General features: G+C 44.7%; 1 protein-coding gene across 1 annotated transcript in view; it reads right to left on the bottom strand.

The window, feature by feature from the left end:
- The window catches only part of csmd2 (CUB and Sushi multiple domains 2), a 1,866,499-nt gene that overhangs the window by 461,617 nt on the left and 1,387,589 nt on the right, over positions 1–17,293 (bottom strand). Inside the window, exons 18-19 of the mRNA XM_078237109.1 lie at positions 14,417–14,605; positions 12,199–12,315 (exon numbers count right to left, since the gene is read on the bottom strand). Coding sequence (XP_078093235.1) covers positions 12,199–12,315; positions 14,417–14,605 — 306 coding nt within the window. The remainder of the gene's footprint in view (positions 1–12,198; positions 12,316–14,416; positions 14,606–17,293) is intronic.

Here is a 17,293-nt window from a genome sequence, read left to right as displayed (position 1 = left end):
CTCTACCTATGAGCCCAAGTTATGAACTGGTTAGCACTGCTGCCTCTCAGCGCCAGGGACCCAGGTTTGATTCCTGGCTTATGTCACTGTCTATGCTGACTCTGCACATTCTCCCTGTGTTTTGATTTGATTTGATTTATTATTGTCACATGTATTAGTATACAGTGAAAAGTATTGTTTCTTGCGCGCTATACAGACAAAGCATGCCATACATAGAGAAGGAAAGGAGAGTGTGCAGAATGTAGTGTGACAGTCAGAACTAGGGTGTAGTGAAAGATCAGCTTAATATGTGGTAGGTCAATTCAAAAGTCTGACAGCAGCAGGGAAGAAGCTGTTCTTGAGTCGGTTGGTAAATGACTTTTGTATCTTTTTCCCAATGGAAGAAGGTGGAAGAAAGAATGTCTGGAGTGCGTGGGGTCCTTGATTATGCTGGCTGCTTTTCCGAGGTAGCGGGCAGTACAGACAGAGTCAATGGATGGGAGGCTGGTTTGAGTGATGGATTGAGCTTTGTTCATGATCCTTTGTAGTTTCTTGCTGTCTTGGACAGAACAGAAGCCATACCAAGCTGTGATACAACCAGAAAGAATGTTTTTTGATGGTGCATCTCAAAGTTGGTGAGAGTCGTAATTTCTTTAGCCTCCTGAGAAAGTAGAGGCATTGATGGGCTTTCTTAACTATAGCGTCGGCATGGGGGGACCAGGACAGGTTGTTGGTGATCTGGACCTTGAAGCTCTCGATCCTTTCTACTTCATCCCTGTTGATGCTTCCTGAAGTCAATGACCATCTGCTTTGTTTTGTTGACATTGAGGGAGAGATTATTGTGGCTGCACCAGTGCACCAAATTCTCTATCTCTTTCCTGTACTCTGTCTCATCATTGTTTGAGATCTGACCCACTACGGTGGTGTCATCGGCAAACTTGAAAATCGAGTTGGAGGGGAAATTGACCACATAGTCATGGGTGTATAAGGAGTATAGTAAGGGGCTGAGGACACAGCCTTGTGGGGCACCGGTGTTGAGGATGATCGTGGAGGTGGTGTTGTTGCCTATCCTTACTGATTGTGGTTTGTGTGTTAGGAAGTCAAGGATCCAGTCACAGAGAGAGGAGCCAAACCCCAGGACAGGGAGTTTGGAGATGAGTTTGGAGGAATAGTGGTGTTGAATGCTGAGCTGCAGTCAATAAGTAGAAGTCTGACAATGGTTTCTTTGTTGTCTAGGTGTCCCAGGGTTGAGTGTAGGGCCAGATAGATGATGTCTGCTGTGGACCTGTTGCAGCAATAGGTGAACTGTAATGGATCCAGGCAATCTCGGAGGCTGGAATTGATTCATGCCATGATTAACCTTTCGAAGCACTTCATAATGATGGATGTCAGAGCCACCGGACGATAGTTATTAAGGCACGCTGCCTGGCTTTTCTTTGGTACCAGGATGATGGTCGTCTTCTTGAAGCGGATAGGGACCTCAGATTGGTGTAAGGAGAGGTTAAATATGTCTGCGAATGCCCCCGCCAGCTGATCCGCGTAGGATCCGAGTGCTCATCCTGTGTGGGTTTCTTCCGGGTGCTCTGGTTTCCTCCCACATTTAGCATTGGCCATGCTAAATTCTCCCTCAGTGTACCTGAAAAGGTGCCGGAGTGTGGCGACTTGGAGATTTTCACAGTAACTTTGTTGCAGTGTTAATGTAAGCCTACTTGTGACACTAATAAGTAAAACTTTAAACTTTAGTTCTGGATTCCCCCACCATTGGGAACATTCTTTCTGAATTTACCCTGTCAAACCAGAAAAACATTGAGTATTAACTAAACTAGAGGGATTTTGGAATGTGACAGTGAAAGCATTCTCCTCCATGCTTCATGTGAAGAGTTTTACTGTTAGCTTCTGCATCTTTCTCAGTCATTGCAATGGGCTGAGTTTCTCAGAGTCCATTCTTTGCATCCTTCTTTCTGACTTCAAGGAACATCACCTGTTTTCGAATCTCGAGCTTTGAGATAAGGGAAAGATCAGCCGTGATGTAACTGAGGGCGGGGGCTGGCTTGAGTGGCTGAATGGCCTCTTCCTATTCCTATGTGTGGAATTCTCCCATCCCTGTGGTGGGTTTGATGGAGGGTGGTACGGGAGAGATTAGCAGGAGCTAGAAAATGCAGAACCCCCCCCCCAAACCGGGTGTAAAAACAATTCACAATTCTGCCAACGGTGGGTTAATAGTGGGTTGGTTCCGCTAATGCCTGATGGCATGTACACCATTTGCATTCATCTGCTTCTCACGAATGTTCATTAAAACAACTTATTACGGAAATCTTACCAGGTATTCAAATCCTGCTTCACACCAGCGGGAAATCACATCGGCGCCAAACCCGCTTGATAAAGAGTGACGTGCACAAAGTGGACCTCAGTTCACTCGAGACTTTGATACAAGTGCAATATAGCTAGCTGCCATACCACTGTGCTGCTCCTGCTGTGCTGAACACCATTCTGCTGGGGCAGACCAGTTTGTGCCCTCCGGCCCCATGCTATGCTGGTCCTTATGAAGAGCACTGAGTTCTGGGACTCACGGAGCCTGCACTCCAACAGACCAAAGTGGGATGTGAGATATTGTGGGGGAGGGGGGGGGGGAGGGGCGCAGGTGGGGGATGGCTGACAGAGATAGTGGGACAATAATAGAATCCCTACAGTGCAAAAGGAGGCCATTTGACCCACTGAGCCTGCACCAACAACAATCCCACCCAGACCCTATCCCTGTAACCCCAAGTATTTACCCTATTAATCCCCCTGGACACAAGAGGCAATTTAGCATGGCCAATCAACCTGACCTGCACATCTTTGGACTGTGGGAGGAAACCAGAGCACCCAGAGGAAACCTACGCAGACACGGGGAGAATATGCAAACTCCACACAGATATGGTGTGGAGATGCTGGCGTTGGACTGGGGTGGGCACACTAAGAAGTCTCACAACACCAGGTTAAAGTCCAGCAGGTTTATTTGGTATCACGAGCTTTCGGAGCGCTGCTCCTTCATCAGGTGAGTCAACTGATGAAAAAGCAGCGCTCTGAAAGCTCGTGATAACAAATAAATCTGTTGGACTTTAACCTGGTGTTGTGAGACTTCTTGCTGTCCACACAGTCACCCGAGGCTAGAATTGAACTACCACCATGTCGCCCACAATGATTCTATGAATGTGGAAAGAAACCTGTGCAAGGGCGGGGGGGTGGAAGTGTGAGAGGGCACAATGGCAGGCAGAGGTGTTAGGAAGTGGATGAGGCTGATGAACAATGGAAGACTGAGGGGAGGGAAGCTGGACTCTGACAAGGCCGCATGAAATGCTCATAAACTGGGGGGCAAAGGGATACCACATCGTTTAATGGAAGAGATGCCCAGCGACTCCAGATGGGGTGGGTAGAGGTACAAGTGGATGATGTGCTCGGGGTAGTGTAGTTGAATCGAGGTACAGGCTTCTTATTGAGGCTGTTAGCCTTTTGTCACCGGATCCCAGACATCATGCATGGAAGACAGATGGGCTGGAGAGAGCGATACGAGTGTGCTGGACCGGCTTTACATATATGACACCCGGACCTTCAAACCCACTAGCTGATGGTGGCTGGTCGAATCAACTGCTGGCCTGCCAGGCTTTTCAGAAGGCATAATTAATGAGCTTCAAGCCACTCTAACCAGCGGGAAAGATGCCATCAGAGCTGCCCACCACCACACTCCATCTCAAAAATGGAAAATTCAACTTTATGTTACTGCAAACCTCTGCTTTGTTGCCAGGGTAATGTCTTCCGGGAAATGGTATTACTTCAGTTTATATATATAGTTCCCTCTTCAAGTTTGTTTGCTGATGCAGTGGCATCGCTGCTTCAGTGCTTTTAATGGTTCTTCGCTGGATATCAATGTTCCTTTAAGGAGATGTTGCTTCCTTCATAACCTTGTGAAATTTCAATCACTCAATCTCAAGCAGCATAATTGGCTTCTGACATATTCAGTTTTCATACCAAATAGAACTTGTGTAATATTATTTGCTCTCCCCGAAGCACGAAAAGAAAAGCTCACATTGTAATAGCTTCTGCTGAGTACTACCGTCCTCTTAGGGAGCACACAAACGTGCAGCACTTTCTCTCAAATGGATCCGTAAGCATCTACACACAACACTCTTGATGATCGGGTGGAACAGATGGTTATTTTGATGAAACTGCTGTTTTCTCTCCATTAATTGTAGTTACGGAGCAAGAGATCATTGGTCTCTCCCAAAACTTGGATAAATGTGAGGTGATCCAGTCGCTCCATCAGTCGAGCGTTACAGTCCGCATTCTGAAGGCTCAACTCTGAATCCCATTTCAGGGCATCTTTCCAACACAATCAAGCTCTGCCAGTTGAGGGTAGGAGTGTAAGTTGGGAGACTGATATTATATTGCATAAATACTCATGCTTTGTGCTGCACGGTGGCACAGTGGTTAGCACTGCTGCCTCACAGCACCAGAGACTCGGATTTGATTCCCGGCTTGGGTCACTGCCTGTGCGCAGTCTGCATGTTCTCCCCGTGTCTGCGTGGGTTTCCTCCGGATGCTCCGGTTTCCTCCCACAGTCCAAAAAGACGTGCCGGTTAGGTGCATTGGCCATGCTAAATTCTCCCTCAGTGTACCTGAATAGGCACCGGAGTGTGGCGCCTCAGGGATTTTCACAGTAACTTCATTGCAGTGTTAATATAAGCCTACTTGTGACACTGACAAGTAAATAAGCGTTCTCCCTGGTGTCCAGCCAAAATTTATTCCTCAACCAACACGAAAAAATATATCCAGTCATCACCTCATTGCTCTTTGTTGGACCTCATTACACTTAAACTGTATGTTGCATTTCCTATGTTACAACAGATTCTATGCTTCAAAAGCACATCAACGGTTGTGAAATGTTGCAGGGATGAAGCTGTAAAAGGCATTAGATAAATTCAAGTTTTTTTCTTTTGTCAACTGAGACAAACTGAGTGAAGAGGAATTGTTAAATATTAAAGACCCTTTTCACAAAGCTGAAGCTCTGAGGCTTTGAGACAGAAACACAGGAGAGCAACAATAAAACAGCAAAGATCAAGTAAACGGAACAGGTTCTCAGATGCAAATAAATATAATTGAATAACATTGGTAACGAAAGCTTATTGTAACCACCAGTGGGCATGAGTTTGCAATGTATCTGTGTTGCAGGTTCAATTTTGGTGAATATTCTAATTGTCAGCACCATCAGAGGAACCAAGACAGTCCTTGTGTCTTTAAGTCTACACCAGTCTGGCACTACCCTGTTGTGGAGCAAAGTTGAAAAACCATTCAGCGGCTAGAAACTAACAAAGCCTCTGCAGCAGATGGCAACTCCTCCGCAATCCTGAAGCACGGCAGAGATACACCCCTGGCACGGCAGAGCAACTTTGTATCTCTCATCTAGCAAGAAGAGTGCTTGCTAGGGATCTCAGGGATGCTGTGCCGATGGATCCATTCACAAGGTGAGACAGGTCTAATTGTGGTATCTATGGAGGAGTCTCATTGCTGTCTGTCATGGGGAACTTTATTACAAGGATCCTCCTTCATTGCCTTCTCCACCAGTGGCTGAAGAGTTCCTTCCAGAGACAGAGTGGGTAGAATTTTCAAAGTGCCAAACAAGCGGGAAAATGGGAGAGTTTCAGATTTGTTTTTGGGTGAGTTTGAAAATGTAACCTTATTGCACTTGGTGGAAAAAGTATATTAAATATTAAAAATATTAAAGACCCTTTTCACAGGTTGGAGCCTCAGCTTTCTTGAGAAGGCAGCTGCTGAGTTCGAGGGGCACCATTGCACAGATGCCCCATCTCCCAGTGTATTGGGAGATCTCCTGGTGCCACCTCACCACCCCCCCCCCACCACCACCTCCAACCCCCCCAATCCTCCCACCCCCCCCCCCCCCCCCCCACCCACAGACATCAGGCCCTCCCTCCATGGACAGCAGGTCCCCCCCACAGACAGCAGAACTCCCACCATGGACATTGGCACCCCGCACCATTCGCTCCTCTGCAGAGTTCCCTCGCTCCCTGATCGCTAACCACCCCCATGCAGAGTTCCCATCCTCCCCGATCGCTGATCATCTCCCTTTCTGGACATAAAACCAATTTTGCTGACAAAACAGTGCCGGTAAGATCAGAGAGGTAAAAAAACAAGGTGCGGACCTGATTTTTCACCTTCACCCTATCTTACTGCCTTGCCTCACTGAAAGTTGGGTAGGACAAGGTCATAAGATCACGGTCATGTATGTTTTTCACCCATTGAGAGGCAACATAGACATCGGCTGGGATTTTCTGATCCTACCCATGATGTGACGTGTAGAGGGCTGGATGGAAAATTTGGTGACCCAGTAAAGCATCCATTGGCTTTTGACAGGAATTTCCTGTCCCGCTAATCCCAGTCCTGACCTTCACTTATTGGCAAATACAAGAAAAGTGTAAGGAGCTGCACCAATCACTGTACTTGTCTTTTTCAACCTCATGAAAGCCTTTGAATTTGTCAATGTGAAGGCTCATGGGGAGCACTATCCTCACATTTGGCTGTCTTCAGAAACTTGTCACCATCCTCCACCTATTCCACGATGACATGCAAGATCCTCACCAGTGGAACCACCAGACAGCCTATCGGAATGCAGACTGAGGTCAAACAACATTGTGTCATTACACAAGTTCTCTTCTCTATTCTCTTTGCTGCAATGTCATATCTCACCTCAAATTACCCACAAGTACATGAGATAATGTGTAAAAACAGCTTGGAAACTGTTCAACCTACACTGCTTTCAGTCCAAAACCAAAGTCACTCCAACCTCTGACTATAAACTTCAGTGTGTACTTTGCAGCTTCACTGTCCTTACACACGATTCAAAGACAACAAAGAAAAGTGCAGCACAGAAACAGGCCCTTCGGCCCTCCAAGCCTGTGCTGATCATGATGCCCTGACTAAGCTAAAAAAAACTTTTGTCCTTACTCAGTCTATTCCCTCCCTATTCATGGACCCATGCCTCTTAAATGTTGCTAATGTGCCTGCTTCCACCACCTCCTGTGGCAGCGGACTCCAGGCACGCACCACTCTCTGCGTGGAAAAACTTGCTCCACACATCTCCCTTAAACTTTCCCCCTCTCATCTTGAACCTGAGGCCCCTTGTAATTGACACCTCCACCCTAGGAAAATGCCTCCGACTATCTACCCTATCTATGCCTCTCATAATTGTGTAGACCTCTATCAGGTCTCCCCTCAGCCTCCGTCTTTCCAGTGAAAACAATCCTAGTTTATTCAACCTCTCCTCATAGAGACGAGGCACCATCCTACTGAATCTACTCTGGATTCTCTCCAAAACTTCTACATCCTTCTGGTAGTGTGGTGACCAGAACAGCGCACAATCCTGCAAATGTGGCTTAACCAAGCTGCAACATTATTTCCCAACTCTTCTATTCAATGCCCCGGCTGATGAAGGCAAGCATACCATCTGCTTTCTTAATCACTTTGGCCACCTGTGTTGCCACTTTTAGGGAACTGTGGACTTGCACGTCCAGATCCCTCTGTAAATGTTCCGAACGGTTCTGCCATTTACAGTATAATTCACACTTAAATTTGATCCTGCAAAATGCATCACCTTGCGTTTGTCCAGATTAAACTCCATCTACCATTTCTGTGCCCAAGTCTCCAAGTATATATAGCCTGTTGTATCCTCCGACAATCCCTGGCACTATCAGCAATTCCACCAATCTTCGTGTCATCCACAAACTTACGAATCAGACCCTTTACATTTTCCTCCAGATCATTTATACATACTGCAAACAACAGAGGTCCCAGCACTGATCCCTGAAAAACTCCACTAGCTACAGATCTCCACTCTGAAAAACACCCTTCCACTGCTACTCTCTGTCTTCTGTAACCAAGCCAATTTTGTATCTAGCCAGCCTACCCCGAATCCCATGTGAGTTTAGTTTTTCTACCAATATGCCATGTGGAACCTTGTCAAACGCCTTAATAAAATTCATATAAACTACATCCACATCTTCTCCAAAAGCTTCCCCACCACTGACGTCAGGCTCACCGGCCTATAATTTCCTGGATTATCTCAGCTTCTTTTCTTAAACAAGGGAACAACATTGCCTATTCTCCAGTCATCTGGAACCTTGCCTGTCGTCAAAGATATCTGTTAAGGCCCCAGGTATTTCTTTCCGTGCCTCCCACAGTAACCTGTGGGAGGCAAGGAAAGAAATACCTGGGGCCTTAACAGGGTTAAGTAACCTGGGATAGATCCCATCTGGCCCCAGGGACTTGTCTACCTCAATGCAATTTAAGATACTCAACACTTCCTCCTTCGATATACTGACATTCTCTAGAGCGTTCACACAAACCCTCAACATCTGCCATGTCCTTCTCCTTGGTGAACACTGGTACAAAGTTCTCATTAAGAATCTCACCCGCTTCCTGTGGCTCCATGCATAACTTCCCTCCATTGTCCTTGAGTGGGCCCATTCTTTCTCTTGTTATCCTCTTGCTCCTAACATATGCATAAAAGATCTTGGGATTCTCTTTCACCCTGTTTGCTAACGACATTTCATGGCCTCTTTTAGCCCTCCCAGTTCCACGTTTAAGTTCCTTCCTACTTTCATTATTTTCCTCAAGGGCTTCATCTGTTTTTAGATGCCTAGACCTATCGTATGCTTCTTTTTCCCTTTTGACTAAGCTTACAATTTCCCTTGTCGATTTCCCTTACAATTTCCCATGGTTCCCGAATCCTGCCATTTCAATCCTTCATTCTTGCAAGGACATGTTCTGTCCTGCACTTCAATCAACTGGCCTTTAAAAGCCTCACACGTCAGACGTGGATTTGCCCTTAAATAGCCACTCCCAATCCACATTCCCCAGTTCCTGTCTAATTTGGATGTAATTGGTCCTCGCCCAATTAAACACCCTTACCCAAGGGCCAATTTTGTCCTGATTCATGTCTGCCCAAAATGCTCCCCCACTGAAACATCGATCACCTGGCCTGGCTCATTCCCCAATATCAAGTTTAGTACCCCTCTCTGATTTGATTGTCAACATACTGCATCAAAAAGCCCTCTTGGACACATCTAAGAAATTGCTCTCCATCCGAGCCCCTGACTGTCAGGGAGTCTCAGTCAATATGGGGGAAGTTAAAGTCACACACCACAACTACCCTGTTTTTTTTCACATCTTTTCAGTATCTGACGACACATCTGCTCCTCTGTCTCTTCTGGGCTGTTGGGAGGTCTATAGTAAACTCCCAACATTGTGATTTCACCCTTCCTTTTCCTGAGCTCCACCCATAATGCCTCACTACACGATCCCCCCCAATGTCTCCTCTCTCGACACAGCTGTGATGTGCTCCCTAATCAGCAATGCAACTCCCCCACCCCTTTTGTTTCCCCTTCTGTCCCATCTAAAACAACAATATCCTGGAATGTTAAGCTGCCAGTCCTGTCCCTCCTTTAACCATGCCCAGGCCCCTCCCTTAGGTCTTGCCCCTTGGCACTGCCTGGTGCCCAGTGGGCACTGCCAGGGGCCTGACTGGCAATGCCAGGATTCCAGGCTGGCAGTGCCAGGGCCATTGCCCCCCTCCCGCTCCTGACCAATCAGGTGGCCTCAATGGCCTCTGGTCCCACCGGTGAAGCCATTACATCTGGTTCCTGTTGCTGGGGACCATACGTGATCCTTGCCAGTGAGGACCTCCACTGGTGAGGATGCCAAGGCAAGTGAGCCCAGACAATTCTGTCCCGCACTCACTAAAAAATATGAAAAATAAGATTGAAATATTAAATCAGTCTCGAGTCCATCCCGGGCACAAGGCTAATCACACCAGCTTCACTGTGCCAGCAGTACCGTAAGAGGCAAGAAACTGGGTGCGAAGCCCGTTTTGCACCTCTTTCACAACCTTACCGGCTTGCCACGCCGATCGATCGGAGGGACAAGCCGCTAAGATCATCCCACCACCACCAACCCCCCCCCTCCAAAGTCTCTGACCTGCTTGTGTAGCCACAGTATTTATATGAATGGTGAAACAATGTTTCTGGTCAATGGTATCCCCCAGGATGTTGATGGTGGGGATTCAATAATGGTAATGCTGTTTGACGTCAAGGGAAGATGGTTAGATTTCTCTCAAAGACAGTCATGGGCTGGCATTTGCATAGCGTTAATATGACCGGATTTTCACAGTAATCTATTGTGACTAATAAATAAACTTTAACTTTAACTTTTCTATTACTTGCCACTTATTAACCTAAGCCTGAAATTTGTTCAGTACTTGCTGAATGTAAACATGATTTGTTTCAGCATCAGATGAGTCACGAGTGGTACTGAACACTGGAGTGTGAGTTAATGGGGCTCTCAGCTGCTATCTGTCATGCTGGATGGAGCTCTTTGGAGATTTTTTCCATGAGTTTGAACTTTATCTGAAATCTTTCATAGTTGCCGCTCCAGGGCATGTTGCCCGCTCCACAATATTACCCACTCCACAATGTTGTTTCTTTCTAACCCTGTCAGTAAATACTCCTTTTAATTGAGCGATTGTTGTTATCTGTTGGCTACACTGACTGATTTCCTGTCTTCAAATTGGTGAATTATCCACGGGGTATGTGTTTTGCAGTGACAGTTCAATAACTGGTTCATAATGAGGAGTGACCATTGATTGTACTCCATGACAACTCCTCTGGACAGGCGCCACAGACTTATTTGCTGCAGGCAAAAAACATAGCACATAACAGGCAGAATTTCTGGGGCGGGAGGGGGGGGGCGGTGCAGCTGGAGGTCTTTTAAGTCTTTGTTGATTTGATTTGATTTTTGTCACATGTATTGGGATATAGTGAAAAGTATTGTTTCTTGCACACTATATAGACAAAGCATACCATTCATTGAGTACATAGGGGAGAAGGAAAGGATAGAATGCAGAATGTAGTGTTACATTCATAACTACGCTGTACAAAAAGATCAGCTTAATATATAGTATGTCCATTGAAACATCCGATGGCAGCAGAGAAGATGCTGTTTTTGAGTCGGTTGGTATGTGAGCTCAGACTTTTGTATCTTTTTCCGCACAGAAGAAGGTGGAAGAAACTATGTCTAGGTGAATGGGGCCCTTGATTATGCTGGCCGTTTTTCCGAGATAGCGTGAATTGTGGACAGAGTCAATGGATGGCAGGCTGGTTTGCGTGATGGACTGGGCTACTGGATTAAGTCCCTTACATGGATAATGAGGCTTTATCCATTGCTTTCTGCTGTTCTGACTGTGGGGAGTGGGTGAGGATGCTGCTCCTGTTAAGGCACCCCAGGTGTCACATGGAGGCTGGTGGCACCCCAGAGTATGACTACACCCATGCTCTCCGCATGCCCCGCACACTCTCACTGGGACCTGCCTCACTCCGACAGGGAGATCCCTCATGTCCTTCATGGCCACCATAACATGCGGCCATTAATTTCAATCCAATATTTTAATGTCCTATCTAATGGAGAGAATTCAATTATTATCAATAAAACAGAAGTATCACAGAACTGTTGACCACTCACACCACTGTTACCAAAGATAAAATAGTCTGAGTGGAATAGCAGTTAGAGGCCATCCCCAAATGCTATTCTCCCCTGTTGCTAGTCAAATGAGGACTGGAAGGTTGTGCCTCACAGAGATTAAATGGGAATGTGTCCAGTTCCTTACGTAGAAATCTGGCAGGAACCAGAAGACCCAGGAATTTCTAAATCACCAATGCATTTGGGTCAGTCAGATTGGGCCATTTATAAGTTGAAAAGATTGCTTTTAATTGCTGGAAGTATCATCCATTGTAGAGTGCAGCGCCTCAATGTAAAGTCACTTTTACAAGCCGAGTTCTCAATCATGTACAGCAGACAGATAAACTTCAATCAATGTAGCTCCTTTAACATAACTGTGGATAATATGCATTCTGACAAAATAGGCTATTAATTATGATTGGTGATTTCAGTAGCCCAATTACATTTATTTCCAAACTATTTCAACGGAGATGTAAAACTATATAAAAGAAAACAGCAGAGAAATCAATTGAAGCAAGCTAAACATTTGACTATTCATATCACCTAGTCATATATAGCCTCACTTTCCTGCAGGATGTTGACTTATAACATTGACAGCAGTTTTTTTTTAGATCTCTAAATATTTTTCACAGGATGCCTCAAATACATTAATATTACCTTTGCCATGTGATGTTTCCACTGTCCAGGTGCAATTCAGAGAATTCCGATAAAAATCAGGAAACCCAGGAGACAGGATAGTTCCGCTTGATCCATGGATGTAACCTCCACACAAAGCTAAAAATGGAGAAAGTTGAGTTCACGGCATTCCATAATTCAGAGCCCAGAGGCTTTATAAATGCTTCACACTAGTGACAATGTTAATGTAAAGAGTGTACTTTGCTACATTTACTCAACGTGTCTCACGATGGCACTGTGGTTAGCACTGCTGTCTCACAGCACCAGGGGTCCAAGTTCGATTCCAGCCTTGGGTGACTGTGTGGAATATGCACATTTTCCCCATATCTGCGTGGGTTTCCTCTGGGTGCTCCAGTTTCCTCCCACAGTTCACAGATGTGCAGGTTAGGTGGATTGGCCATGCTAAATTACCCCTTAGTATCTAAAGACGTGTATTTTAGATGGATTAGCCATGGTAAATGTGTGGGGCAATGGGGATAGGGCAGGGGCCTGGACGAGATGTTCCTTCGGAGATCTGTGTAGACTCAGTGTGCCAAATGGACTGTTTCTGTACTGTAGAGATGCTATGGCTTTATGGTAATGTGTCGATTCAAGATTCAATCCACATCTGATTTACATGTAAACTAACACTTCCTCTGAAAAAGACATGCCCAGAAAGACTTATCAAAGATTGAGCACAAAGTGGCAATGTATGAAATTCAAATAGGTAATACAAGTAAAAATACTGAGTGATTAATCCCAAATTATATTTTCTGCACCATACATTTGTCCAAATCTTTATATTTTTGACACCACAAGCACATCAGTACTCATTTGTTTTTGTTAAACCCTTAGGTACTATGTTTTTTATTCTTTCATGGGATGTGGGCTTTGCTGGCAAGGCCAATGTTTGTTGCCCATCTTTAATTGCCCTTCAACTGAGTGGCTGAAAGGCCATAGGATTTGTTAAGAATCAACCACATTAACATGGGTCTGGAGTCATATCTAGGCCAGGCCAGGTAAAGATGGCAGATTTCCCTCCTTTAGTGAACCAACTGTCAATCAGTGACAGTTGTGATGGTTACTGCGACTAGTTTCACATTCCACATTTACTAACTGAATCAAAATTCCAACAGCTGCCATGGTGGGATTTGAACCCATGCCCCCAAAGAATTAGTCTGGGCCTCAGGATTACTGATCCAGTGAGATTACTATGCCATCATCTCCCCGAAAGATGGTCCTCAAAACGTGGTCAATCATCAGTGGTAAAACTATTAAAAAGTAACTTCATCAATGAGCGATTTAGGGAAAGCTAATGTCTGGTGAATAGAACCAGATTTCAAGATAAAGATTTTAACCACAATGCAAAATCAACATTACTAAGTACCTCCCTCCTCACCATAGCAACTGTTTCCCAAACAGTAGAATAGAATAAAATGTACTTCTTTGCCCCTGCTAATGGCATAGTCATGAACAGCTGTTTAGAGATGTGCTCCAGAACTGTGGAAAAATGTCCTCAGTCAAAGCTGGGTGGGAAGTTGTTCAGTTCATATTTCTGTTCAGCAGTACCGAGATTTATGAACTCACACACAACATAGTTCTAACTCAGCTTCTTATCATACCACAAGTGACTGTGTGGATTTCCCCTGGGTGCTCTGGTTTCCTCCTACAGTCCAAAGATGCGCGGTTTGGGTGGAATGGCTATGCTAAATTGCCCCTTTGTGTCAGGGGAATTAGCAGGGTAAATACATGGGGTTTTGGGATTGGGCCTCGATGGGATTGTTGTCGGTGCAGGCTCGATGGGCCAAATAGCCCCCTTCTGCACTGTAGAGATTCTATGAATCTATGAAGAAATAGTAATGCACAAAAGATTGTTAAAAATCACCAGAATTCAAGATTCTTAACAACCATATTGCCCTGATCCTCTCTGCTCCTAACCCTGGCAAATGAGTTGGCATATCAAGTGGGAAGAGGGAGAGAGAGGGAATGAACAGTCCCCTCTGTAACTCACTGACTGCCTGCCTGCCATTAACAACACTGCTTTTTCTGCTTAGCAGGTGGTGAATCAAAGTGATAAGGGACCTCGCTTCTCAATTCATTTTCCTTCCCTCTTCCCTAACATCCAGTTAAGAATGACGATGGCAAATGTGGCCTTTCATGGAAGCGCTCTCTCAACTTTTGATCCATTCCAGCAACGCGTCTGAGAAAATGAGATTTTTACCTTCACAACTGGGTAAAGCACGACTCCATTGGTAATTGGGTTCACAGACAAGAGCTTCATCATCACTTAAGGTGTATCCTGGATCACAACTAAAGGTCACTGAAGATCCAATGTACAGGAGATTTCCATTGCGCTGACCATTGACAGGAATCCCAGGGTCCAAGCACGAATCAGACTGTAGTTTCACAGCTGAAAATGTAATCAGTGAACCTGAATTAAAAGCAGTTTACTGAAAAGCTACCAGGGTCTAATTAATTTGAAGTGATCTGCAATTAAAGTGCTCAGGTACCAGTGTCTTGAAAAGTGCACAAACCTAATCATTAAAAAGAAATACTGGCATTTATTACAGTCTGGATGGCACTGCTGCCTCACAGCACCAGGGACCCGGGTTCAATTCCGGCCTTGAGTGACTGTCTGTACGGAGTCTGCATATTCTCCCCATATCTGCATGGGTTTCCTCCGTGTGCTCCAGTTTCCTCCCACACTCCAAAGGTGGTGCAGGTTAGGTTGATTGGCCAGGCTAAATTGCCCCTTAGTGTCCGAGATGTGTAGGTTAGGGGGATTAGCGGGGTGAATACGTGGGGTTACGAGGATGGGACCCGGGAAGGATACTCTGTGGGAGAGTCAGTGCAGGCTCAACGAGCTGAATGACCTCCTTCTGCACTGTAGGGATTCTAAGTTGAAAATTGACAATGACACCAAAGTAAGGTATTGCTACATCCAAAAAATGTTATTCTTACCTATTTGCAGGAGAAAGATTCTACTTTAAGTTAATCCAGTTCCAACATAATACTGTCATCAACAAATCCTTTAGATATTGTGCACTTAAACAGGTCAATACCATCAGTTTGCAGAATGTCTTTAGTTCGGTTAACTCTTGGGACTTAAAATCTTGTCCCATTATGTTTACAATAAAAGAAAAGTTTAATGCAACCAGAATTAAAATAGGCAGTGTCACACTCTTTGAAACAGATATCACCAATCTGGCTACTGATTTGGTTCAATTAACAAGATGACATGTAGTGTGAATATATTCAATGAATAGGAGACAGCACTAAAATAATGAAAATAAAACCAAAATCATCATTCAACAGAGTGCTTTTTGCTACAGCATTTGAAACTATTCATGACTGTCTTTCAGAATTTTGTACTTAATTATAGATTAATATGAGGGGAGATGACATTATTGTTGTATGTCAAAATAGTTCTGTCTTTCTGAAATGCAGTTCTGATGAAGAAATCTGATAGGGGGTTTCCTGGCAGGGAGGAGTGTGTTCAAAGGGAAACCCTGTTGACAACAGCGGGACCAGAAGATCCCACTGCTGAACAATGACGGGCCACCTCTGCCACCGCGGAACACATGACTGGCTGTGTGGAAAATCCCACCCAGAGATTTCATCACACCCTGGTATCTGTAGAGCTGGAGTGGTATTGGTTGCTAGTTCAGCTCCGAGTTGGAAAGAAGAGAAACGGTTCTATTATTCTGGCGTGTGTTCCACGAGCTTGTGCATTGTGTTAGGTGCATTGGCCATGCTAAATTCTCCCCCAGTGTATCCGAACAGGAACCAGAATGTGGTGATTAGAGGAATTTCACAGTAACTTAATTGCAATGTTCATGTAAGCCTACTTGTGACACTAATAAATAAAGTTAAAAAAAATTGTGCAAAGAATATAAGATACCAGTTTATCAAGGTCCTTATTATAAAACAGAATTTAAAAAACTGAAAACAAATCAAATTCACACATTACTCCAGAGAGTATTCTTTTGCTACTTGTGTGCTTAAAATTAAGTGGTGTTGTTCATTTTAGCCTTTACAGTTTTGGCATTCAAAAGTGAACAGAAAGATTTGGCCAGTGGAATTATGATATTACAAAATTATGAAATCTGACACTGCACATTAGACGAACTACCTTGCAAAAATAAAAGTAATAAGGACAAGCATAGGACAAACAATATACACTGCCCTTGTCATATAGTGTATGAGATCACAACAGCCATCCCAGTGCCAAGGGTGAGAGCTGCAGAGAGAACATGTCAGGAAAGTTTCTGCATGTCTCTTGGAGCACTTTAACTGGAAAGACTAGGTAATGAGCAGGGCTGCTCACAAATCATAGTATGCTTGCAGTGCATAAGGAGGCCAGTCAAACTGATGTGCCCATGTCAAACCTCAACAAGAACAACTCTGCTAGTTCCACTCCCCCAGTCCATTCATGTAACCCCACAATTATTTTACTTTTGGTGTAATAGCCTAATTATTTAGGTGTTTACCCAATTCCACTTTGAAAGCCACAACTGAATCTCTCTCCACCAGACATAGAAACTAGGAGGAGGAGTAGGCCATTCGGCCCTTCAAGCCTGCTCCGCCATTCATTTTGATCATGGTCAATATTGAATTCAATATCCTGATCCCTCTTCCTCCCATATCCCTTGATCCCTTTAGCCCCAAGAGCTATATCTAATTTATTCTTGAAATCGGACAACATTTTGGTCTCAACTACATTCGGTAGTGGTGAATTCCACACATTCAGTTCTGGACTCCCCCACCATTGGGAACATTCTTTCTGAATCTACCCTGTCTAAACCTGTTTGAATTTTATAAGTTTTTATGAGATTCCCTTTCACTCTTCTAAACTCCAGTGAATATAATCCTAACCGACTTAGTTTCTCCTCATATGACAGATCTGCCATCCCAGGAATTAGCCTGATAAACCTTTGCTGTACTCCCTCTATAGCAAGGACATCCGTCCTCAGATAAGGACACCAATACTGCACACAATACTCCAGATATGGCCTCACCAATGCCCTGTACAATTGCAGAATACAAAACTGGAAATAGGTCAGAGCAAAGGAGATACGGACAAATTTTAATTAATCAC

This window comes from Mustelus asterias, chromosome 21 (assembly GCF_964213995.1).
Source record: "Mustelus asterias chromosome 21, sMusAst1.hap1.1, whole genome shotgun sequence".
NCBI classification, from domain to species: domain Eukaryota; kingdom Metazoa; phylum Chordata; class Chondrichthyes; order Carcharhiniformes; family Triakidae; genus Mustelus; species Mustelus asterias.
This window is presented reverse-complemented; position numbering and strand designations above follow the sequence as displayed.